The sequence below is a fragment of the Ursus americanus genome, chromosome 2 (assembly GCF_024610735.1).
Source record: "Ursus americanus isolate L20-20 chromosome 2, mUrsAme1.1.p, whole genome shotgun sequence".
Lineage (NCBI taxonomy): Eukaryota > Metazoa > Chordata > Mammalia > Carnivora > Ursidae > Ursus > Ursus americanus.
The window spans coordinates 42700267-42726008 of NC_142128.1; the positions used below are offsets into that span (position 1 = coordinate 42700267).

Here is a 25742-nt window from a genome sequence, read left to right on the forward strand (position 1 = left end):
CCGTCTCCCATCTTTGTGGGTTGAAATCTGTTCAAAATGATCTTTAATGCCTTGTCCATAAACATGCCTTTGTTGACGTTTTAGTCACTTTCAGGAGGGAACCAAATTATATGTCTGTTCAATTCACTATCTATTACCGGAAGACTTTATTATTGTAATTACTACTTTAGGATAGGTCACATATGTACAGGTTACACATTTCTGAAGGTATAAAAGAAGACACAGAGAGAAATAAATCCCCTTCCCATCCCTGCCATGTAGTTTTATCATCAATTTTTGCGTGAAAACAACTTTTGAGGGCAGATATATACCTAATAAGACAAATCGTTAATCTTTACAGTAAGAGGACCCAGCTCAGACAGTATTTGGGGCTTCTCTTCTTTGCAGGACAGCAAGATGTACGGGTAAGCAATGATAGTCATTTTCCTCTGAAAATTTCTCATTCTCTTAGGTTCTAAATCATTTCATTGTGTGTTGATATGAGGTGTTTCTCACAGAAGTAAGACAGGACTCCTTAATACTCTAGCCATTTTTCAAAGAAAATTGAGACTCAGAGAAGTGACTGCCCAAAGTCACCAGAAAGCAGGCTCAGGAGCCTAGATTTGTTTTTTTTTTTTTGTTTTTTAAAGATTTTATTTATTGGGACACCTGGGTGGCTCAGTCAGTTAAGTGTCTGCCTTTGGCTCAGGTCTGATCCGGGGGTCCTGGGATTGGGGTCCCGGGATCGAATTCCGCATCAGGCTCCCTCTGCCTGCAGCTCCCTCTACTTGTGCTTTGTCTCTCTCTCTCTCAAATAAATAAATAAAATAATAAATAAATAAAATAATAAATAAATAAATAAATAAAATTTAAAAAATTTATTTGCCAGAGAGAGCAGCAGGCTTCCTGCCAATGCGCGGCTCGATTCCAGGACCCTGGGATCATGAACTGAGCCAAAGGCAGACGCTTAACCATCTGAGCCACCCAGGCACCCCTGGGAACCTAGATTTGAAAAGCAGGTGTTTGAAGTCAGCATTGTGCAAAGCGTGCCAGATGTGAGGTGGGACTGGGAGGTCTAACTTCTCACTGTGGTCCTCGGTGCACCTGCTTTGCAATCAAATAGGGAGTTTCTTAAAAATCCAGACTTCTGGGCTCCTCCCCACACCTATTGAATAGGGATCTCAGGCTGGGATTCAGGGATCTGCATTTTTAAGAAGCTTTCCCAGTGATCTTGGGCACATTAAAGTTCAAGGATTGGTACACAGGAAAACTGCTCTGTGCATCCAGAGCAGGGAGCAAACAGATAAGGAGGCTTCATGGAGAAGATGGCATATGAGTTTGTCTATAAAGGCAGAGTGAGATTTTAGACCCATCGACAGGCTGGGAGAAGGGGGCCGCGCACGCTTATTTGAAGGAAGAGTCACTGTCCCTCTTGGTTGTTGCCATCATCATCGCCCCCCCTCAGGAGCCTTTCCATCTTCCTCTTGGGCCTCCTCCCCAAACCTCAACAGTCTCCAGGGCTGAGCTCCGTGGAATCTCCTGCTCTGGGAGCACAAAGGCGGTGCCCACCGAGGTGGATCAGCACGTGAAGGACATGCACAGAGTTGACAATAGAGGACATCCAGTCACAGGCGGACAGGAAGGGGCCGAGATGGGTAAAGAAGAAAGGGAACAAAACCACAGGTGGACAGGGACGCAGTCGCGGGCAGCCGTCCACGAGCTGGAAAAGGCTGGACATGGAGGTCACACGACCACAAACACCGGGCCACGAGGCGCAGAGAGACGGATGCAGAGGGTGTACGCAGATGGACAGGTGGGAGGCTCTGGCGGACAGGAGGGGTTAAGGTGATGCCTCAGATCCCCCAAAGCGCTGCGGGGAAGGGACTAAGCTCAAGCACCCGGCTCTGCCTTCCAGGCGCTGCCCATCTTCCTTCTCACTGGCCTCTGCAGAGAGGGGCCAGGCGCCAGGCTGGATGAGCCAGGTGTCCTCCTGGATGTGCACCTTGGTCAGGGCGACGGAGTCACCCCCCCCCCTCGGGGTCACATTCACTTCAGCTCGCAGACGTGTATTATGAGGTCTGAAGTCTCGCTTCTTTCTCACTCATCCCCCACTTTCGTACACGTTTCTCGGGCCCCGGCTCTTACTGGGGTGTTTTATTCCAACACCCGGTTTCAGGCGACTGGGGAGCTGCGTTTATTCAGAGATCACTTTCCCTTTAAGGGATTTTCCCCATCCGCCACCTTCGCAGGCTCCCTCTCCTTCCCGACACCGCTTGCAGTTTCTAAGAGCACTACATCTCCCATCAACCTTAGCGCCCAAGTGGCTACCCCAAGGAACTTCAAGTACGGAAGTGCCCTCCTACCCGCCTCCGTGACTACCGCGGTGACCGATGGAGCTTGTAGTCCCCTCCGAATTGCCGAAAGCCCAGAGAAACTACTCATCCCAGGAGTCCTCGCGTCAGAGGCGGGTTTCCCTCCTGGCTCTCTGCGCGACACTTAATCCTTCCTCGGACTCTAACTCCCGCCGTGCCTTGCGCTAAGCTCCCGGCGGCGGAGAATGGAGTTGTGGCCAAAGTGTCCTCTGGGAGTTGTAGTTTCCGTGTTGGTGAGGCGAGGAGGAGGCGGAGTGACTCGGCGGCCATTAGCTGTGTGTAGTTGCCCGGGACTGGGAGCTTAAGTGAAGAGGGAAGCCTTACTCGGTGGAAATCAACCGTGGCCATGGGCTCCTACCGGGGCTAGCCCCAGAGTACGGAGAAGGCGGGCTTTTCGGTGCCCCGCCCAGTGGCGGGGCCCACTAGGCCTCCGGGCATCCCCGGTCTCAAGTAGGCCTCGTCTGCCGGCAAGGGCGCCCCAAAGGCGGGAGGCGCCATGTCGCTGGTTGCTTACGCCAGCAGCGATGAGAGTGAGCCGGATGAGGCCGAGCCGGAGCCGGAGGAGGAGGAGGCGGCGGCCCCTACAGCTGGGCCCACTTTAGGGGGCTTGTTCGCTTCTCTTCCCGCACCCAAGGGCCCGGCCTTGCTGCCTCCGCCCCCCCAGATGCTGGCCCCAGCCTTTCCCCCGCCGCTCTTGCTGCCCCCGCCCGCCGGGGACCCCCGGCTCCAGCCTCCGCCGCCCTTGCCCTTCGGCCTGGGAGGCTTCCCCCCACCTCCGGGCGTGAGCCCGGCTGAGGCGGCGGGAGTCGGGGAGGGGCTGGGGTTGGGGCTGCCCTCGCCCCGGGGCCCTGGCCTCGGCCTGCCCCCCTCCATGGGCGGTGCCGGGCCCCCGCTGGGCCTTCCCAAGCCAAAGAAGAGGACCGAGCCCGTGAAGATCGCGGCGCCGGAGCTGCATCAGGGGGATGTGAGTATCCGGGGAGGGCAGCCCCGCACGGCCCCTCGGTCGGGCTTGGGCCGGGCTGCGCGCGGGACCTGGGAGGCTCCGGGACTGCCTCCCGTACCTGTGGCCGGTGCTGCGGACCGCGAGATTCCTGCTGCCGCGAGATCCGTGGAGCAGGTTCGTCAACTCTGGGATCTGTCCGTGCGGGTTTCTGGAAGCTGGGCCCGCCCTGGCCCGCCACCCTGGGTTCCGCTCCCCCTGTTGCATCCGCACGTCGGGCCGCTTCTCACTCGTCTTCTTACCTTGTGAACAGCACGAAATCCGGCGCCAGAGGAAGCGACAGGAGACAGGATTCCTGAGCCCCTGCTGGACATTTGGGGCGCACTCTCCCCTGGCATTCAACTTAAAACCATCGGAGTATGAAGGAAAAGAATAGGGGTCCCAGGTTCTGTGTTTGAGGGTGGTTAGGGAAGAAATGGAGCGAGTGTTGAGTACAGGGCATTAGCCAGGTGTCGGCCCTTCCCTTCCGTTATTGTTAAACTCGGAGAGAACATTCTAGTTTTTACACAGGAGAAGCAGGCGTGCAGTGTGTGAGGTCTTACCTGGAAAATGACACAGTGGAGGTGAAGAGCTGGGAGGGTCATCTCCAGGCCTGTGCCTCGGTTTCCCCATTTAGGTATTGCTACGCCACGAGTTAGGCCACGTGGGTCCTGTTTTTAGAAGAGGCAGCCAAGCTTACGTTGTTTTCTGTATGTTGGAGGAGAAGACAGAAGGCCTCTTCTGGGGTGAGCGCTTTGGGAATAAAGGAGACGTGAAGCCTGGCGGGCAGGTGGTGTGTTAGGTTATCCTGAGTTTGTTCCTTTCTCTCTTGTGTGAAGCTCATTGGTCAGGCCTTCGCTCCCCTTTGGCGACCCTCGGTGAGAAGCTTATTTTTGCTCTTGCTTTTCTGCAGGCTTCCAGCTCTGGCTCGGGGCCGGTTCCATGTTTGGTCTCACTGGTCCCTCAGCTTCTTCTCCAAACAGCCTGCCGTTCTCTCCCTCACCTCCTTCTTGGACAGGTGCTCGGTGAGGACGTCCTGGCCTCCTGTTGCTCCTTCCGTGTCTGCGCGCACTTGCCAGCCATGTGTCTGCTTCTCTTTTTCGGCTGTTGTGCAGGCCCCGCGAGGGCAGGGCCGGCTGCTCATTCTGTCCGCTACTCTATCCCTCGCGGTTGAAACTGCTTGGCACCCGCCGGCACTACCTGAATATTCTCTTGAGTCAATGAGCTCGAATGAATGTGGACTATTGATGAAAAGGAGGTTCCAGAATCTCCCTCACTGACCTGTTCCAAACCTTCCACATTATTTCCCCCTTCTTTCTCAACTGAGTCTGTCGTTTCTACGTCTAGGATCCAAAGCAGCCTTCTTTCGCTCCGCTGAAACTGATTTGGGCCTTGATTTAACCACCAGCAAAGAAGAGTCCCTGAATAAGGCAGAAAGAAATAGGTTCCTTTCCTCGGCCTTTTCTTTTTCCTCCTCTTCGCGTTCCTCCGCCGTGTTTGCATCGGAGTAAGCGAGCCACCTGGGGGAGGTGGCACTTGGGGCCCGCTGGCCCCCCGCACCGTGACAGTGGAGAAGCTCATTTCCAGGTCTGTGAAGGTGGCCTTAGAAAACATAGCTGGAAGAGATCGTAGAACCTTCCGTTCAGGCTGGCTCAGGTGGCGGATCACTCTGAGGACTCCGCGGTCTGGCCTTCCTCTGTCGGTGGAGCTCACAAAATTCCTGAGGTGAACGGTGCCGGGATCGGTAGAGGAACCAGATCCGAGCCCTTAGCTTCTCCTGTTCCTGGTTTCGTCCTGCCTGCGTTGGTGGTGGTCTGTGCGGGAAAGCAGCCTCGGAAGGTTCAGGACGGCCAGGGGCGGGCGGCCGTAGTCCCTGCAGGTTCGGAGTGGTCCTGCACCTAGTAGGCCCTGAGTACGCGTTTGAAGAAATGAATGAGGTTTCCTTAAGTGACTTCCCCTCAGGGTTTGGTGTGGAAGTAGAGTAAGTAACTCGGAACTCTTGTTTGTTCGTTCGTTCCTTCCTTCAGTACGAAGCTGCTTGTCTGTGCCAGGAGCCGAGAGTACAGGGGTGAACGTGATCGGCTCTGCCCACAAGGACCTCACGGTCTACTGGAGGAGACTGACAAGGAGGTAGATTTTAGGTCAAGTCAGAAGAATTGCACGAGATCCGGTGCCGTGGGCACACCTGGAGGGCGCTAATCCAGTCTAGAAGTTGGGGAGGCTTCCGGAGGGAGGAGATGTCGGAACAGAGAAGAGATAAGTGAGTAGGAGGGAGCCAGAGAAAGGGGGGTGCTGTGCGGAGGAGCACGTCAGGTCATGGGGCAGACAGTTGTAGGGAGCCCCGCAGTCAGAGTGACAGTGCCTCAGGGGCACCTGATGTGAGTAAAGCGCAAGAGCCGGGGATGGGGAAGGGGGTGCGGAGGCCAGAGGGTGTGGGCCTTAGGCGCCATGCAGAGGCCTTTGTACCTGATCCTGGGGTAGTGAAGTCGCCTTAGAGGCCAAGCAGGGATTCTCCGGTTTCAGAGTGGCAAACACCTTCGGGGAGCAAGACTGGCGGGCACAGTGTGAGAGAGGGTGCCGGCCTGGGCACAGGGGGGCAGGTCTGTTCAGGAGGCAGAAGTGGCTGGGCAGTCTAGGCCGTTGATGGGATGGCCTGGATGAAGGCCAGGATTCGAGGTTGACCCCCGCCTTCTGGCTCAGGCAGCTGGGAGGGTAGTAGTGCCATTTATTGAAGGGATACAGGAAACCGGGCAGATTGGGGGTTAGGTGGTTAGATAGGGGGTTGGTTGCAAGTATGAGAAAGCACTTTAAGCTAGCTTGAATAACATCTCATCGTAAACATACCGAGGTGCCTTGGAAAGGGCCTGGAGTCAGGAATTGGAGGTCTCTCGAGGACCCGCATAGGTCTTTGCAGATTTGATCCATTCTTTTTTGTCTGCAGAGCGGTTTCCTCTGATCCTCAACCTTTCCTGCAGGGGAACGATGGCCACCCACACCCCCCCCCCTTCTTTTATATTTCCTTTTAGCGAGCAGCCCAGATGGAACCACATTCTTAGTCCCAATTCTGGTTTTCCATGAGCGAGCACATGGTCTGCTGTGGGTCAGTTCCTCAGCCAGCCGCCATCAGGGGACAGGCAGTGCCCAGTTCTTTGTCCAGGTCAGCTTTCCAATTACATGAGGAAGTAGGAGTGACCCACAAAATGGAGGATCGCCTCCTCCTCTTCCCTTCTTACCTCCTTGCTCCAACCCAAGCTACCTCGGGGCCTTGGTCGACTGTTGATCTTGTGGACTTAGGGGATGCAGGCATCTAAAATCAGAATACAGAAAGTCAGAGTTAGAAAAGTGAGACTGCTGTTAGAGTTTTCAGTCTCAGAATGTGCATTCCAGAGCAAACACATTTCAGGGTTATCTGGTTTAGTATTACCCATACTTTCAGATCGTTTACCCAGATAGTGGAAAATTGGCAGCTGTGAGATGGGAGGTTTCACTCATTTTGGTCATTTCTGTGAAGCAAGTAAGAGTTGACTGCAGCAGATAGAGCACAGTCTCAGCCCTCGGTCGGGACGGAAGACATTTGTGGGGCACCTGCCACATGGCCGAGATGCTGCCAGCTCAGCCTCGGGCCTGGTTTACAGATGAACTGGAGTTGAGAGAACAGAGGTGATGGGTCTAAAATCTCGGTTTGGCAGTGGCAGAGGAGTCCTGTTTGACCGCAGGGCTGTTCTGTTCTGTCGTCGTGCCTGTGGAAGAGAGAGCCCCGAGCAGCCGCTGGCGTGGGGCGTAGGCACGGGGCGCAGGCACGGGAGAGGAGGCGCCGCTCTGAGGGGCACATGTCCGCACCCGATCCCGGAGACCAAAGAGGGAAACAAGTTGATGAATCTGACTAATTGAGATAATAGCGAGGAGTGTAGTAGTGATTCGAGTTTGGAGCCCGCGGGGGTCTGTGCCTGGGCCCTTATTTCCTCCTTGGCTCCTGGCCCTGGCAGCTAGTGATTGCTTTTCAGAGAGGGAGTCTGTCAGAGCCAGAGCTGGAGAAGATAAGAGGGAGGCTGCCACGGGGAGCGAGGCTCCGATAGATTAGCAGATCCCACCGGGCCCGACTTAATGGAAAATGTCTGTTTCCGTTCTTGCTCAGCAGTCTCCGGTGTGTGTGTCTTGTCACTCTTGGCAGCTGGAGCGGAGAGGACAGTGGTGGTCATCGAGGCCCAGGCTCTTGCGAGACCAAGAAGAAATATATTACTTTCTTCCTAAGGCACAACCAGTTTGTGCCTCTAGAGCCCAGGAGGGCCCGTTGTGGCGGGGCCCTGGTGCCCTGGGGTCTCGGACATCACCTGTCTCCAGGTCTGACGGCACAGCCCCGACTTGGTCCGCCGTTGGCCGGTGATGTGGCCTCCAGGAGTCGACTCCGGGCCTTCACTGGATATCCTGTGGAAATCAGTTTGGCAGTCCCTCAAAAAGTTACTTAGAATTACTCTGTAATGCAGCAGTTTCTTTTTTTAAAATTTTCCTTAAAAAATTTTTTTTAAGTGAACTCTACATTCTCCTTGGGTCTCAAACTCACAGCCCTGAGGTCAAGAGTCGTGTCCTCTACCGACTGAGCCGGCCGGACGCCCCTCTAGTCCTGCAGTTTGATTCCTAGGACTCAGCCCTGCACACCTGCGTTCCCAGCAGCGCTGTTCACCGCAGCCAAAGGCGGCGGCAGCCCAGGTGTGCGAGCACATGCGCCCGTGCGGTGGCCCGTTGTCCAGCCGGAGGAAGGAAGGAGATGCTGGCATGGGTACAGACGGGAGCGTGCTGCGTGGCCCCGTCGTGTGTGTGTTCACAGACACGGAGGGGAGAGGGGTGGTGCCTGGGGGCTGGAGGGCAGGGAGTGGGCCACGGGTGGCTGTTGTTCAGGAGGTACAGACTTTCTGTTTGGGATGCTGGAAAGTTCCAGAAATGGATGGTGGTGATGGTGGTACAGCCCAGTGAGTGCACTTGATGCCACTGAGTTATACACTTAGAAATGGTTAAATGGTTAAAATGACGTATTTTATGTTCCATGTGTTTTGCTGCAATAAAGGAGAAAATTTCAATATACTTCTGTCCCTGTCACGGTCAAGGTCTAAATTAATGGGGTCTAAATTAAATACTGTGTGCTGGGGCTGAGCCAGTCACCTCCAGCAGGGTCTCCAGGGAAGCCGAACTGACGTTCCTCTCCAGGGCTCTGACGGGTGCCCCCGCCCCGGGCGACTGGGGGCGATGGCACATCTCTTAGTGTCTCCATGCTCTCTGGCGCTCTGCATACTGAAATGGATTTTCTTTGTAACTCTCCTTCAGTTTCCTGTTACTGTTTAGTTCACCCCCCGCCCCCCACGGCCACGAGGGCTTCGCCATGGCCTCTGAGCCTCCACAGTGAGCTTGGGAGCTCCGTGTGGCCGCCCTCTTCTAGGGCAGAGTTGGCGCGAGTTCGTGTGAGGGGCAGGCCCAGTTTCCCTCCCTCTGCGCCCCCAGACCCCCTGGACTTGCCCCGATGCGGTTCCAAATGTCTGGGTCCTATTGGTCAGTTTTCAGGGGCAGAGACTTCACTCCGTCCCTCCCTCAGAGACGGATAGTCGGGACTCCACGGAGTTCAGGGCTCAGCACACTCGGGTGGTTCTGACTTGGGTGCCGTGTTTTGGGGGGGTCTGCCGTAGCTCGGGCGTGTCGTGAGATGGTTTTTAAGGCCATGCGGTGGGTTAGAACCAGGCGTTCAGAGAGAGGGGGTGATCGGAGGGCCCGTCGTAGCTTCCTGAATCCAGAAATAACAAGCCATTCCTAAAGTCTGTACAGGCGTGTGGTTTTGTGCTTTCACACTGGAAACTGAGGCTGTCAGTACAGTGGAAACAGTGTGCCGTTCGGGAGAGAAATGGCATTTCCTCGGCACGCCCCTGGCTTCCAGCTCTGTTGGCCACGGGGCAGTGAGGCTCACGGTAGCCTCGTTCTGTTCATCACGGGAGCTGAAGAGCAGGATATGCTTGTGCGGTTTGGTGGATGTCGTCGTCTTAACTGGACTACAGTTTGTCTGCAGGTTGTTGCAGTTGGACCTGTTGCGTGCGGTGTGGAAGCGAAGTTGTGCCTCTGCGCCCCGCAGTGACATGGTTCCGTGCCGTCTGCGGGAGGAGACGAGGCTTCACGGTCAGAAGGAGGGGGTGGTCAGGAGTTTCTGGGGCACTGGGAGTTGGGGACAGAGAGAACAGGTCAAAATGTGAGGTGTTCTGGGCTTCGGGCTGTTTTCTTCAGTTGAGTTTGACATCTTACGGGCCAGAGACGGACAATCCCTGAACTCGGCCTAGAATTTTAATTATGTACGTCTTCATGGTCAGTGGCTCATGCAGTCTTAGTCGGGACACGGGTTTTATTTCCTACAGGCTTGGGGGTGGCGGATGAGTAGCAAAGCCGAGCCTCAGACCTGTATTTCTGATTTTGTGCCCATGCTCTCGTCTGTATCATGCGGGGTCTCGCGGGGCCTGCTAGGAGTCGCACTCGGGCCGGGCAAGTGCGGACAGCTGGGCGTGGTGTCTCGGCGGAGACGTGGGAGCGGAGCGGGTGCAGGGCCTGGTTCTGCTGTGTTCTAGCTGCCGTTCGACCTCGGCAAGCCTCACGTCCCTCACCTGCAAAATTGGGGTGATAGCGTCTGCCGGGAAGTGCTGCCGGGAGGACTAAGTGAAGCACCCTTGAGTGAGCTGCCTGCCACCTAGATGACTGTCCTTCCCTTTACCGCTGCTTCCCTCGTCCCCCACATTTAAGTACCAGGACAGGCTCCCCTTACGGGATTATCATACGTATGCGTTTGGCAGCAGTTCGTAATGGAAATCGCTGCGCACAGACTCCTACCCTGTAAGGCAGTCTCGAACTCTGTGGTGGAAAAGGCAAGGATACGAATGAGAAAATGTCACTTTCAGGGGCGCCTGGGTGGCTCTGTCACTTGAGCATCCAATTCTCGGTTTCAGCTCAGGTCATGATCTCAGGGTCGTAAGATCAAGCCCCACGTTGGGATTTGCAGCGAGCATGTAGTCTGCTTGAGAGTCTGTCTCTCCCTCGCCCTCTGCCCCCCCATCACGTGTGTGCTCTCAAGTAAATAAACCTTGCTTTAATATTATTTTTAAGAATGAAAGAAAAATGTCACACAGAGCAAGCACAAGTGGACCAGGGTTAGCGTGATGCCCCCCCACCCCACAAGTGAGTATGCAGGGACACGGCCAACGAGAGCAAGGTAGGAGTCACCAGGAAGATTCCCGGACAGAGCGCAGACCTAGGAGGGCGCCCCGCGGCTGAGATACAGGCCCAGGGACAGGGTGCTAAGGCAAGGCCCCCGCGGCTGAGATACAGGCCCAGGGACAGGGTGCTAAGGCAAGGCCCCCACATGAAAGAAAGCAGTGTAGGACCAGCAGATCTTTGAGGGGATGTTTGAACCACACTTGAGGACCTTGTGTTTGTTTGTTTAGTTATTTATTTACTGAGACAGAGAGAGAGTGAGGGAGGGAGGGGCAGGGGGAGAGGGGTAGAGAGAACCTCAAGCAGGCTCCATGCTCAGCACGGAGCCCGATGGGGGCCTCGATCTCTTGACCCTGAGATCTTGACCTGAGCTGAAATTAAGAGTTGGAAACTTAACCGACTGTGCCATTCAGGCTCCCCTTGATGTCCTTATGTTTTACCGCCTTCACTGTGGTTACTGGGGTGCTGGTCATTCTTCTTACTGGACCGTAAGTTCCTTGAGGGCAGGGAGTTCTTTCATGTTACAGCACACACACAAGATCTGAGACACTGGGGTGAATGGTCTGGAGGCTCTCCTTGCTCCAGGCCCTACCTTGTGCCCGTGGTTGTCGTCTTGTCCATAACGCAGCCTGGGGCAGCCGCTGGGAAGTTCTGTCTACGTACGGACACTGTGTCGCATAAAGTAGGATCTCGGTTACTGTGAGGTCCTTGTAGCCGATGAGCCCAAGAAGGAACTTGTGGGATAGGAGGGGGAGCTGAGAAGGTCAGGCAGAGGGTTTGAGTTCTTGCAGAATCTTGGAGATGAGCGGGTCTTAGAGGCCCATGATGTGCAGATGCCCAAACCAAGGCCCCAAGAATAAACGGAAGGCTCTCAGGGTTCTTGACTTGGGGATTCACTTATTAAAATCGAGTGGTAGAGCTTGCTGTCCATATGCCTGGCAGCTTTCTGACAGTGGACGGCGCTCAGGAGCTGTGCCGAGCCGCATATTCAGGTGGTTCAGTGTGAGAGCTGGTGTGAGGAACGGTCCTGGTGAGTCAGAGGGGTGACACAAGTGGCCTCCTGTCTTGCCCCAAGCTCTCCCCGTCCCCACGGGCTCGCCTTCTTCCCGGACATGACCAAGTCTGGCAGACAGTAGATCATACTTGGAGAGAGAATGGATTTCCCCAATGGCTCTGACCTTTAATGCTGCGCGGAAGAGTAGTTAACACACCACGTACTCCCGCCGGACTTCCCTGGCCGTGTGGTTATGTAGCCTGGATGAGTGGTTTCAGAAGTGAAGCTGAGCTGGGGGGCGATTGTGGGCCAAATCCCATTCATCTTCTCGTGGACAGATTTATAAGGAGAAGAATGGGCATAGCCTTTTCTTTGCACCAAGTCTCAATGGGAGGAAAGAGTTCGCCTTTGACGGAATAGAAATTGATGGCAAGAAGGCCGTGCAACAGGTCTGGGGCAGGAGAATGAGTGGCCTGGGGAGGTGGGCACATCCCTCTTCCTCTGACGCAGGTTGCGGGCGGGAGGGGAGCTCTGCTCTCAGGCCGGTGCGTCTCTCGCACTGGTGGGGCAGGGACAAGATGCTGGTGTGCTGGGCAGCCCTCCTCCCAGGCCCCTCGTCTGTCCTGGTTGCTTCCTCCACTGCTGTCATGCAGGAAGGCCTTATTCCGTTTCTTTTTCTCTTAGTCAGATTCTGAGGAAGATGAGCCCTCAAAGAAGAAAACTGTCCTTCAGGTAAGCTTCGCGACGTGGCAGAAGCCGCCTCTTCTCTTCCCATGCAGCTTCCTGAGAGCGGGAGTCACGGCGCCCAGCAGTTTCCGCAGCGCGCTTAGAGCAGATGCAAGTACTGGAGGACCGACTGTTTCCGGGTGGTTTTGTGTTCCTGGGTGACGCCAGCCCTGGTGCTCTCTGCCCTCCCCTCACCACTCCTTGGGCAGGCCTCGGGGGTGGGGGTGGAAACCACTGGATGTGTTACATTTCTGCTCCAGGGATTATGTAGGAAGGGTAGAGCGGAGGAAACAGATTGGTCGAAACCATGGAGGGAATGTCTTTATTTTAAAATTCTCCATCTTCTCATCTCATTTTAACCTGGAAAATAAACACTTAAATAGCATTTACTGTGTACCAGGCACTGTTCTGAGCGCTTTACCAGCATTTATTTGATTTAATTCTCCCAAGTGGTGCTGAAGGCCTAGTGGCCTCATCACGCCCACATCCCACTTGAGGAACCGCGGCTGCAGGAGCGTGCCCCGGGTCAGGTGGCAAGTGGGGCAGGGCTGGGGGTCCGACTCGTGTTCTGACTGTGGAGTCCAAGCCCATCCCTGCTGCACCTGGCTCCTGCTCCAGAATTGTGACCAGACTCCTCAGCTAGACAATGCCGGGAGATGACCTCTCTGCCCTTTGCCCTTTCCCCCCTTGTCCCAGTGTCTCGATTCTGGCCCCCGGGGGTTTCTTCCCGTTTTGCTCCGTCCTCGGGGACTTAGATGCTCTCTGTTCTCATGGATTGTATGTCTCTGGAAAAACAAAAGCAAAAGCGGTCCTTCCTCTCTGAGATTGTCGTCCCGTGATTCAGGTGTATGATGCCGAAGCTGCCCCTGCCCTGAGTCTGCCCCCGAGTCTGCTGAGGTGTCGCTTCCACCACTGGGAGGTCTCATGACCCAGTCATGTGGGAGTGAGACACGGGACCGGGGGAGTGACGTCGTGACCCTGTTTATAGGGGGTAATGGAGGAGGAATCACACACTGGCAGCTGAGGCTGGAGGTCAGCTCTCCGTTACCAGAGTGGCTTCCTGGAGGAGGTGGATGGGCAGCTCTAGTCATGGAGGACACTGGCTCAGGAGTAAAGAGCAGCCTTCCCAGCTGGCAGGAGGGGGTGGGTGGATAGAGAGCTCAGTTGGGGGCAGAGTGGGGACCCGGCATTGCAGGGGTGTGCGGCTGTGACCCTAGATGTCATCTGAGAAGTCAGACACCTCAAGGTAGCCTGAGCATGTACTCCACAGGGCACCTTGGCCTGATCCCTACACGCTTGAGTCTCTGCGGTCTGCCAGGACGCACAGCGGGGAGAGGGGCCCACTTGCCAGATGAACGCTCCTGCCTGCCTGACTCAAAAGCCCTACTTCACTTGCTCCGGGTGTTGCTTGGCCAAGGGGCTGAAGTGTACTGGTCCTCCAGGACAGAGGCGTAGTGACCTTATTCCATCCTCCCTCCCTCCCTCCCTCCTTCCTTCCTTCTTTCCTTTACTTCCTCCCTCCCTCCATCCCTCCCTCCTTCCCTTCCAGATTTTATTTACTTATTTGAGAGAGAGAGAGAAAGCATGAGCAGGGGAGGGGGCAGAGGGAGAGGGAGAAGCAGACTCCCTGCTGAGCGGGGAGCCCGATGTAGGACTCGATCCTAATACCCTGAGATCATGGCCTGAGCCAGAGGCAGATGCTTAACTGACTGAGCCACCCAGGCACCCTTTCATTCTTCTTTTTCAAATGGACACCTCCCTCAGCCCTACAGTTAGGCCAAGCTGGCCCTGTAGCAGACAGAAAGCAGAATCGGATAGATTTTTATGTGTAGTAGGAACTCTGAATGGGCTGAGCCAATTAGCTTACAAATTGAGAAGTTAAATGCTTGACTGGGGCATAAGCTGAATGTACCACATCTGTAGGGCTTTCCTTGGCTAGGGGAGATGACTTTGGGCAACAGGAATGGATGTCTTTTGGACAGAGCCTTGTTTTTGAGTAGCAATTGAAAGGAAGCGGAGGGTTCCTATGTTAAAAGGAACCTTCAAGACATGGAGAGGGTAGAGCAGTCAGCTGGAGAAAGCCTTGGGCTGTTTGGGGAGAAGAATGATGTGGAATTAAGAGCATCATATCTGAGATGCTGAACTCTAGGAAACAAACTGAGGGTTGCTGGAGGGGCGGGGGTGGAGGGATGGGGTAACTGGGTGATGGACAGTAAGGAGGGCACTTGAAGTAATGAGCACTGGGTGTTGTATGCAACTGATGAATCACTAAATTCTACCTCTAAAACTAATACAGTATATGTTACTTAAATTGAATTTAAATAAAAATTTTAAAAAGCATCATATTTGCCAAAAACACAGAATCAGGGAAGGCTGTGTGGCAGAGGGCAGTGGAGCTGGCTTGGTACGGAGCCAAGGAGAACAGGGATGGCATCTTACCTTGGGAGAAGCAGCCAGTGGAAGGGCCTGGGGTGGGAGGAGTCAAGCCCAGTTGGATGAGCCAAATGGGCGGAGGTAAGAAGGAGCAAGGGCTGGTGAGATTGTAGGCTGGAGCGCCTATCTGTAACTTCTGTTCTGGATGTTGGTAATAGAGATCACAAGATCTCACTTGTCCCATTTCTTCCCTCCTTCCCCAAACCTGCGCTCACCAGGGATCCGGCGAGGGGACTGGTCTGTCTGCCCTGCTTCCCCAACCTAAAAACCTGACCGTGAAAGAGACTAACAGGTTGCTCCTTCCCCATGCCTTCTCCCGGAGACCCTCGGATGGCTCCTCTGACGCTAAGCCCTCCAGGCAGGCTTCTAAGACCAAGCCCTCTCCCCTTGCCTCTGTCGTGGGCACCACGACCACCACTCCGTCACCCTCTGCCATCAAGGCTGCCGCCAAGAGTGCTGCCCTGCAGGTGACAAAGCAGATTACGCAGGAGGAGGACGACAGCGATGAGGAAGTAGCCCCCGAGAACTTTTTCTCCCTCCCTGACAAGGCTGAGCCGCCTGGAGTTGAGCCATACCCTTACCCCATCCCCACTGTCCCTGAAGAGCTGCCTCCAGGCACGGAACCAGAGCCGGCCTTCCAGGACGATGCAGCCAATGCTCCCCTTGAATTCAAGATGGCGGCGGGCTCAAGCGGGGCCCCTTGGATGCCTAAGCCTGGGGATGACTACAGCTACAATCAGTTTTCCACATATGGCGATGCCAATGCCGCTGGTGCTTATTATCAGGTGAGTAGCCGGCATGGCGGGCAGGCCAGGGCATGCTGGAGCTGGCGGCCAGGGAGAGCTTTGAGCCAGTGATACAGCCTCTGTGGTATCACTTCAGCTGAATTAATGCCTTCTGGCGTCTTGATTTTCCTGTACATATCAGGCCTCAAAACATGCTACCTTTGTTCTGAACCACATGGGTCTAAAATTGCCTATGTCTAGAAGTCTGATGGAACTGATAGAACCTTTGTTCTGAAAACCAGCCCTCATTGTAGGAGCTGGTGAGAGGGGAGGGAGAAGGTGGAATAGGAGGGGCCCCTAGTCTGAGAGCTCCAAGGTGGCCTCGCGGGTGTGGGTGGTGAGGATGAGGGTGTGGGTGGTGAGGATGAGGCCTCTCTGGAGGTGGGGTGCACCGAGAGCAGGACAGGAGAGGAGGGCTGAGGGCCGGGGGCATCTGGAGAGTTGACACAGCAGGGAAGAGGGAGAAGGGAGAATGTAGGAGGCAGCGCTGGGAGGTTGGAAGGGTGGAGGCGCCTGCCCTGGGGAGGCAGAGGGCCATAATTTGTGCTGTGAGAGAGTGGGGTCCGAGGGTAGTTTGGGCTTTGAATCACGTGCAGCTTCCTCAGCTGTGCAAGGGGCGGAGTAGCAGTGGCCTCCTGGTGTTGCTAGGCCATCCCATCCACTTAGCGTGGTGCCTGGGACAGCAAACGCCCAGTAAATGGTTGCAGTGACCTTTTATCTAAGTGCCATTTGGAGGAACTACTTAACTTTGTTGTGGGTGGCGTGAGAGTGAGAGTATGGCATTCCAGGTTGTGAGTGGGTTTAGGAGACTTTCCTGGCAGCCGGAGTGACCTGGATGGAGAGGGCTCCAGGGGCTCGGGGACTCTTGGCGGGGCTGCAGGTTGAGCAGGGCAGGTGGCGGCAGTTTTCCTTGCAAGACTTGGACCACTTTGATTCTCTGAATGGCCAGCGTTCATCTTCAGCCTGGGCATGGGTAAGGACCCATAGTGGGTGGGCTCTGGGGGGACCCTGTTCTTTTTTTTTTTTTTTTTTAAAGATTTTATTCATCTGACAGCACGAGCAGGTGGAGCTGCAGGGCGAGGGAGAGGGAGAAGCAGGCTCCCCGCTGAGCAGGGAGCCTGATGCGGGGGCTTGATCCCAGGACCCCAGGACCATGACCTGAGCCAAAGGCAAATGCCCAACCGACTGAGCCAGCCAGGCGCCCTAACAATTTCTAAATATTTGTATTTCCTAAATATTTGCTCTTGAGCCTTGATGTATCGTGTAGGCTGATCAGGGACAATATATCTCCCTTCAACATTGTTAGAAGGAAGGAGGAGGAAGATAAAGAGTGTTTTGACTTCTTTAGCCAAGGGGGAAAAAAGCCATTTAAATGAGTAGCAGGCATTCTGTATCCATTTATAAAGTCCACTGAGGCAGCCTGTGCACCTGAAGCATGTTACATACACTCGGGGACCCTGCAATTGCATGTATCTTACTGTGAATACTTTTATAGAAAATCGTGGGGCGCCTGGGTGGCTCAGTCGTTAAGCGTCTGCCTTCGGCTCAGGTTATGAAATCGGAGTCCTGGGATCGAGCCCCACATCAGGCTCCTCTGCTGGGAGCCTGCTTCTTCCTCTCCCACTCCCCCTGCTTGCGTTCCCCCTCTCGCTGGCTGTCTCTCTCTGTCAAATAAGTAAAATCTTAAAAAAAGAAAGAAAATCATGCTGCAGTCACTCTGGATTTTCATGTATTTTCTTTGGTTGTATTAAACCTTACTTTCCATTTAGCTCACCGCGAAGTGAATGTTCTTAGAGGGGCATTTTTTTGGAGCTTGCCAAAGGGGAAGAATTGGGAGAAAGTATGCCCAGGGAGGAAACAGGTTTCTCAGCCCAAGGGCCGCCTCTCCTGCTGGCCTCCCGGGGGCTCGCCCTGCCTGCGCCCCTCTTCCTCTGGGACCCACAGTGCATGTGACAGCTCACCTCTCGGGCTGGTCCTCAGATTCCTGAGCTGAGTGTGTGGTAACACACACCTGGCTTGTTCCAGCCTTGTAACTTCTGTACCACCCTTACAGCCAGTGATTATATCCCCTGTCTTGATGCAAGTGGACTTGACACACAATGTTATGTTAGTTTTAGGTGTATGGTAATTTACTTTCTGTGCGACGTCTGCACCCTTCCGGCCTGTTGCAGGCAGTCTCCGTATCCAGAGGCCCTAAATAAGACCTCACACCTCTCCCCTTGCTCTCGGGGAGCTTGTCTCTGTCTCAGGCTGAGGAGAGGCGGGGCTGAGGGAGAGGGGGCGGGGCTGAGGGAGAGGGGGCGGGGCTGAGGGGGAAGGGGGCCCTGTAGCTTAGGGCTGGGAATCCGCTCTGGAAGCGGCTGAGGGAGCAGGGTGGAAACGGAAGCAGGAGAGAATGCCTTTATTTCTCGTCACTCTTCCCGGACAAATGTCCGCCTGGCTGGGTGGTGCAGATCGGCAAAGCCGCAGATTGTTCCTTAGCCGATGGGTCCTCGGGAACCTTGGGATCCGCCTTTCCCGGGTGCGGAGCCCGCTGCCTCTTGCGCGCGGGCTCTCTGTTGGCCGCCGGCCGCTGTGCCCTCAGTTGGCCTGTTTTCTTCCCCTCTCGGCTGCAGGATTATTACAGTGGTGGCTACTATCCTGCACAGGACCCGGCCCTAGTCCCCTCCCAGGAAATTGCCCCAGACGCCTCCTTCATCGATGACGAAGCAGTAAGTTGAAGCACGGGTCACTGTCTCCGATTCATGGAACCAGGTTTCAAATCAAACTAAAGGAAAAAGCGTTTTTAACTGTATTCGGTCAGGATTCGCGGCGGCAGCATCTAAGTGGGAAACTCCACAGCATAGTGGCTGAGATCAGAGAAGCTGATGGGTTTCCTCATAAAGAAGGGGAGAGGCAGGCCGGCCGCGGATCCAGTCCTCTCCTGATCACTAGTGCGGTCCCCAGGTTGTGGCCCGCATTCTTCTGGCCAGTGATGGCAGCTGAGGCGGCTGCGGGGAGAGATCCGGAGGAAGGACCCTTTCCCCCTCCGTTAGGAGACCTCCCCAGAGTTGCCGCCAACACTCTCACTTCTGTCTCCTTGACCAGAATCTGGTCACGTGGCACCCGTGGTGGCAGGGCAGCCCAGCGGTGTGTTTGGGTGGGGGTCACCTGCCTAGCCAAGATGTGGAGCTCGCTCGCATGAAAGGAGAAGCAGCGGAGAATGGATGTGGGGAGGGAACAGCAGCCGTGTGAATAATCCCCGTGTTCCGCACTCCTGGGTCCCCTGCAGCGGAGCTCCCTAACCCCAGCCCAAGGAGAGGTGAAAACCCCACGTCCTGTGCCATCAGGCTGTGCAGAGGGTGTGAAGTATTGTTCTCTCCGTAGGGAGGTCAGGGCCCGTTAGCAGGGGGTTGGAGGAATCCAGGGTGCTGCCTCTATACAGGTTCTTACGAAAAATAATTGTCTGCTCACCCTTTCACAGAAGGTGTCCATCCCTCTGCATTTTTCCTCTTGTGGTTCATGTCGTGTTCATCACTCCCCTGTGGGTGTACCCTTGGCAAGTTCCCCAGTCAGGCCCTTTGCCTCCCACCTGGGAGGCGGCACAGAGCTCATCCTATGGCGAAAGTTGTTTTTTTGTGGGTGGAGTGCCCCCCAGGGCTTCACTAATAATGCTCAACCAGGACCCGGGTTCCACTCAAGTCTCTTGAGCGTTTTGTTTTGTTTTTCCCTAAATGTTTTTATTAATTTTAAGAGAGAGAGAGAACGAGCAGTGGGGAGGGACAGAAGAGGGAAGGAGAAGCAGACTCCCTGCTGAGCAGGGAGCCCGACCTGGGGCTCAATCCCAGGACCCTGAGATCATGACCTTAGCTGAAATCAAGAGTTGGACACTTAACCATCTGAGCCACCCAGGTGCCCCGAGTGCATTTCATTAGAGTCCTCCTCCACACTAACTTCGGGCACATCTTTGGGTGACTTTGACGTGATCTGTGTTTTTGGTGAAGAGGGAGAGGAGAGAGTAGCAGTCTCCTAGAAAATTTGCCAGGCCTTTCTTAGGAAGCTCCCTCTCTCCAGCTCCCTCTCTGGGTCCACTCTGGGGTGGGTCTGCCAATTTTGTGATACCAAACCAATGAGAAGGAGCAGACGTGTGAAAACCAAGTTCTAGAGGAGGAATCCTACATTTTTTTTTTTTTAGCCTGAATTTTAATCTGAAAGTTCTTTACAGTCCTTTTAAGTAGATACAATGTACATATAATTTGAGTACAAATTCTAGCAGGGATCCCCTGCACTCACTCATGTTTGGGAACGCTGCCTTGACCTCCCTTTCGCTGAGGGCAGGAGAACTGAGAAGCCGCCTTTCATCTGGCATCAGGGGAACTTGGTAGTGGTGGGGTGAAAGGGGGTATTGCACAGGGGAGGTCGGGGAATTGGGGGTGCAGGGAGACTGGGGAGTCACAGAACCATTCTGTAGATTCTGGATCCCCTGATCTCCCACCCAGAGCCCCTACTCCTGCTTTCTTTTTCCTTTTCCAGTTTAAGCGGCTGCAGGGCAAGAGGAACCGAGGGAGGGAGGAGGTCAACTTTGTGGAGATCAAAGGTGACGACCAGCTCAGTGGGGCCCAGCAGTGGATGACCAAGTCATTGACAGAAGAGAAAACCATGAAGTCATTCAGCAAAGTAAGTGGGAAGGTCTGTTGCGTGGCCCCAAAGCAAAATCTGGGCCTACCTCTGTCCTGACCCCACACCCGATTGTTACTGTCCCAGCACCTTTCACACGTGCCTGCTGCCCATGCTGTGGGGTGTGCGCTGAGCCTCACGGATGCAGCCTCTGACTTCCAGAACTTTGCAGCACTTTGCCTCCCATCTGGTTGCTGAGATTGAGCCGTTGGAGCAGTTTCCCATACTGCACTTGGGAAGAGCTTTGATATGTTGTGGCTGCTTCCCTGGCTGGACGGAGCCTGCAGCTGCTCTGCCCTCTGCCTGTGGTCAGATCCGTCCTCTGTCCTGTCGAGCTGGGGCCTGGCTCAGCACATCTTTGAGGTGTGGGCGTAACAGCAGAGTCCTGGGGGCTTAGCTTCTGTGTGTGCAACCCCTCCTCTCTGCTTGCTTTCTGTTATTTATTGTAGCCGCCTGTGGGCTTTTCAGATGCTTTATTCCTCACACTTCCCACACCGAGCTCCTGCCTTTCCGTGCTCTTTTTCTTCAGTGTGATGAACCCCTCTCCACCTAATAGCTGAGTACAGCAAATGTGGACATTTATGAGCCTGCCACGGCGGGGGGAAATGTGGGGAAGCCCTGGATTTGAGCCCAGCACCAGCAAGGCCAAGGTCGGGCATCTTACTCCCTTCTCCTCCCCCCGACTTTCTCTGCTTTGTTCTGTGGCCACAGATGGCCATCTGAGCCCCAGCCGTTTGTTTTAACTGAATGCTGGCGGTCATACAGGACAGAGCAGAGGATTGTGGTTAGATCAGCATAGATCCATCACTGTTTCCTGGAAAAACCACTCAGGAGAGCATGCCTCCTGAATATGGGTTGAGAAGCATCATCGCGTAGTAACGGCGCTCACCGTGGGCCGGGGGTGGTTCGTGTTTGCTGTCTTTGACGGTCACGTTAAGTGATGTCGCCCAGCAGCAAGGAGTTGGGGTTCGCTGTTTTCCCAGGTCCAGGTTCTTTTTGCACCATCTCATTGATTAAAGCTAGATTTTTTAAAAAGAAGAAAAAAATATGGTTCCTGTCCTTGAGGCATTTACAGCAGAGCTGGGAGAGAGAGAGCAGACGCTCGAGTGTTGACGAAGGATGACAGGCCTGCCGAGGACACTCCAGAGAGGAGTGCTGGGAGCTGGGTGGGGCTGATTAGGAAGCTTCTGGTCTGAGACAGTTCTGGCAGAGGGCAGGAAGACCGCAGGACCAATATAGATTTTGACAGTAAAGCATTTGCATCAGAGCTCGGTTAGGGCTTCAGTGCAGTTATGGGTGGAAGTTGAAAGATTGGAGACAGGTGGGATGACGGTGGAAATTCAGATTGCAGGGTTGCTGTGCGCACTGACGGGAGAAGGGAACAGAGATGGAGGGGTACGGGGAAGACGGGCAGGGTTGTAGAGGGTCTGGAGGGACCGAGGTCGCTTGTGCCTTGGAACTGACGCTGTTTTAGACTCCCTGCAGGCAGTGTAACTGGCATCAAGTGTCCACTGTGGGCAGAGCCCTGTGCTCGTTGCTGGGGGTGGGGTGGGGTGGGGTGACCAAAGAAACAGAAGACAGTCCTGACCTCAGAGTATTTCCAGTGCAGTGGGGGTATTAGCTGGCTATTTCAGGCAGACCTTCTGAGCCTGGGGTTTTCACATAATGGCTTTCAGAAAAATAACTGTTTTGTAATTATATAGACATAAAAACAGCCCCAAGCTGACTTTTCTCCCCCAGGATTTGGGCTGTGTGGTTGGTTTTTCATCCCCAGCCTTGTACCATTGGGCACGTGAGATACTTCTACTTTTCTTCCTGTGGCTTAATGATTGTGTTTTCTTCCCTTGCAGAAGAAAGGTGAGCAGCCCACAGGCCAGCAGCGGCGGAAGCACCAGATCACGTACCTGATCCATCAGGTGAGAGGGCTGGGGACCCGGTCCTGGGGCCCGTGGGGCCCTGGAAGAGCACTAGCCAGGCCCAGGCACTGAGGCTTTGCTGCCTCGCCCACGGCGGGTTCTCCAGGTGGCCACTAGGGGGGGATGTGTCCTTCAGAATCACACACCCGGCTCCTGCCTCGGGGGGCCTTGAGGACTCCAGCGCAAGGGCCTGGAGTAATTAAAGGTTGAAACAAACGCAGAGGGCAGTGGGCAGTGAAGTGCTTTCTCCTATGGTTCTTTTATTTTATTATTTTTTATTTTTATTATTTTTTTAAGATTTTATTTGACAGAGAGAGACAGCCAGCGAGAGAGGGAACACAAACAGGGGGAGTGGGAGAGGAAGAAGCAGGTTCCCAGCAGAGGAGCCTGATGTGGGGCTCGATCCCATTACGCCGGGATCACGCCCTGAGCCGAAGGCAGACGCTTAACCGCTGTGCCACCCAGGCGCCCCTCATATGGTTCTTTTAAAGAGCTAGTTTATAAAAAATAAATACACAGCACGTTTATCTAGGGATTTAAGAAACTATTTTAACGACTGAGCCACCCAGGCGCCCCCTTAAGAGAGACTATTTTAAAGAAAAAGATTGGTTTCCCTGCTTTTAGCAAAACATCCAACTGATAAGGAGGTTGGTTTGTTTCGTTGTTTTTTTTTTATTTAAAGATTTTATTTATTTGAGAGAGAGAGACAAGTGCGCCATGGAAGGGAGAAGCCGAGGGGGAGGGGCAGAGGGAGAGAGAATCCCAAGTTGACTCTGTGCTCAGCACGGAGCCTGACACGGGGCTCGATCCCACGACCTGAGATTGTGATCTGAGCTCAAACCAAGAGTGGGACACTTCACTGACTGAGCTGCCCAGGCGGCCCGGGAGGTTGGTCTTGTATTCTCTACTTCTGCGGCAGGAAATATCAACACAAATAATTAAAAATCACAGATAACCCAAAAATCTCTTTTGGAATTAGAATGTTACTTATCTGATAGGACCCAGCAACTTGGAAATACTCATTTAATCATTAAACAGACACGTTTTTGAGACCTGCTGTACTGCCCGCTGTCAGAGACCCTGGCAGCAGCGTGCCGTCCCGGCCCTTTCCCTGGGGGCGCACATGCTCCCCGAGGATTTCAGTGGGAAGTCTGCTTTCATTGTTCCCCTCATGGTTTCACCTTCCTTTTCAGGGACCCCCTTGTGTCTTTACCCTATCTTGTTTTTTGTAGAAAAAGGATTTGAGGGTAGGAACTTCTTTCAAACCCAAACTCTTAATCCCTGCCCCCCTTCCAGGGGAGATGAGCAGGCATCCATTAACTCTTGCAGGGTCAGCGAGCCCTTCTGTGGGGTGATGCTTGTTGACTCCCCAAGTGCGTTGTTGAGGTCAGCAGAGGAAAGTCTCAGTTCTGGTACCTTCCATTTCGTTTGCCACAGCTTCCGTTTGTGCTGGAAAGTGGTGCGAACTTCTTGGGAACCACATCCACTGTATTCAGCACGGCAGTAACACTGCATCCCCTGATGCAGCTGTTGTGGGGCGGTGTCCTTTGTGGCTCTGCCCACATCTTTGAGGCCGTCCTCCCCGGTCCTCCCCCTTCCTCTCCATCCTCCCTGTCCTCTCCCAGTGGCTGGTCAGGCATCCAGGGCAGCTGACTTGTCTTCCTTTCAGATGCACACCTAACCCTCCTTTGCCCATCTGCCACTTGAGCGATTCAGTTTTAATTCCAGCAGGTGAGGGACCAGGATTCCTTTTTTAAAAAATTATTTTATTTTTATTTATTTTTTAAAAGATTTCATTTATGTATTAGAGAGAGAGAGAGAAAGCACAAGCAGGGGGGAGAGGTGGCAGCAGAAGCAGACTCCCCACTGATCAGGGAGCCCGATGTGGGGCTCGATCCCAGGACCTGGGGATCATGACCTAAGCCAAAGGCAGTTGCTTAACCAACCGAGCCACCTAGGGACCCCTGTTTTATTTTAAAGTAATCTCTACACCCCACGTGGGTCTTGAACTCATGCCCCTGAGATCAAGAGTGGCGTGCTCCACCGACTGAGCCCGCTGGGCGCCCCAGGACCAGGGTTCCCGAGTTTTTGTTCTGCTTCAACCCTGTTAGCCCCAGAGAGATGCTGTCAGTTCCCCGAGAGAGGGTTCTTCTCTGCTTCCCCAGGGTCTTGCCCTTCTACTTAAATAAGAGAAAATGACGTCTTTCAGGGGATTTGCTGTTTCCCCATCACTGTTCCAGGGGAGAAAGATGTTAGATTGGGAAGCTCGCGGAGGCAGGGAGAGGGGCCCCTGAGCGCCCCGTTGGCTCACCGCGCGCGTCTCGCTCGCCACAGGCCAAGGAGCGGGAGCTGGAACTAAAGAACAGCTGGTCGGAGAACAAGCTCAGCCGCCGGCAGACCCAGGCCAAGTACGGCTTCTAGGGCCCCGGACCCGACTGCTCCCGGGGCTCCTGCAGCCCGGCGCCCGGCCTCACCTCGGGGACCCTGCTGCTCCAAGCCCAGGGCCTCTGTCCCTGAGGACCCAGCCCTCGCCTCTGCGAGAATGGACACGTTTGATAGAGTTTTCTTAACAAAAGTTAGAAAATTCAGCTCCTGTCTCGGAGCTGGCACAGACTCGAGCGATGCTTCACGTGGGGCTCTGAGTTCTGGACGGGGGTGGGGCTCCCTGGTGGGTGTGATGAAATGGGGAGCCCCTCCCTCCACGCTTTTTTTTTTTTTTTTTTTTTAAACCAGGGATGTCTGTTGAAATAAAACATTCAGTCTGACAGACGTTGCCAGCCCTAACCCTTTCCTACTTTTTAGTGTGGTCTCGTTTTTCCATCTGGATCTTTCTCACTTGTTTTCCTGTTCCTGGATCTGACGTTACCCTTGTGTAGAGCACCCTCAACTGTCATGAGCTGCCTCAGCGATGGCTTTGCCTTTCCCTCTGTGCCCACCTTCTAAGCTGGGTTCATGGCCATTGAAGACCCTAGGAATTAATGTACAACTTTGTGTGGGACAGAGGCCTGTGGTCCCAAATCTGGAAAGTATTGCTGGTCTCAGACGTCTTTGAAGACGAGAGGAAGTCAAGGACGTTCTTTCCGTGACACAAAAGAGTCGTTAGCAAATCCAGTCCAGCAGGAGAAGTGGCAAGTGTCTGTCCCTGAAGAGGATGCACGGTCACACTGATTGCCATTGGCCTCGACTGGTTTGGAAGCTTTGCAGAGGGCTTGGGGGCTAGACACATCTTGGAGACTTCTGTGCCCCGACCTTTATGCTAGAGAGGGAGGGGGACGGCGGGGTCACGGGCCTCAGTTCGTGCTTCTGCGCTGGGATGCCCACCAGCAGCACGACAGCCGGCATGACCCCTCCCTCTCAGCGCGGGGTTCCCGTAGGGGCGGGAGGTCCACACCCTGGGCCCAGAACCGCACCAGTCCTCGTGCACACTGCCACGGAAGCATGTCGCCGAGGGCACCGGGGCTCCAGGACGGCTGTGCCGCAGCGGCTTCCTGCTCCTGCGACGCGGGTGTTGGCGGAGTCCTGCGGAGAAAAGCCTGGTGCCCAGCCTGAGGGAGCTGCCCTGGGAGAGCTGACTGGGGGCCCCGAGAGCTGACGGGACGCAGCAGCTCGCCTCCAGCTGCTGCAGGCTTCTCGACGGGGAAGCGCCTGGAGGAAGGACTGACAGCC

General features: G+C 54.6%; 1 protein-coding gene across 1 annotated transcript; it reads left to right on the forward strand.

Annotated features, from left to right (window-relative positions):
• The first annotated feature begins 2562 nt into the window (after positions 1 to 2562).
• Positions 2563 to 24846, forward strand: PRCC (proline rich mitotic checkpoint control factor). Its single transcript, XM_045784176.2, has 7 exons — positions 2563 to 3315; positions 12245 to 12292; positions 14938 to 15504; positions 18120 to 18215; positions 20017 to 20160; positions 22011 to 22076; positions 24411 to 24846. Exons 1-7 carry the CDS (start codon positions 2848 to 2850, stop codon positions 24495 to 24497), a joined length of 1476 nt encoding a protein of 491 aa, XP_045640132.1. The 5' UTR covers positions 2563 to 2847; the 3' UTR covers positions 24498 to 24846.
• The last annotated feature ends 896 nt before the right edge of the window (positions 24847 to 25742 follow it).

What these genes read in the sequence shown, in the direction of transcription:
- PRCC (XM_045784176.2), top strand. Translation starts at nt 2,848, where the DNA reads ATGTCGCTGGTTGCTTACGCCAGCAGCGATGAGAGTGAGCCGGATGAG. An exon ending in CCGCTGGTGCTTATTATCAG is followed by an intron (nt 15,505 to 18,119) that starts GTGAGTAGCCGG and finishes TCTCGGCTGCAG; the next exon opens with GATTATTACAGTGGTGGCTA. An exon ending in TCACGTACCTGATCCATCAG is followed by an intron (nt 22,077 to 24,410) that starts GTGAGAGGGCTG and finishes CGCTCGCCACAG; the next exon opens with GCCAAGGAGCGGGAGCTGGA.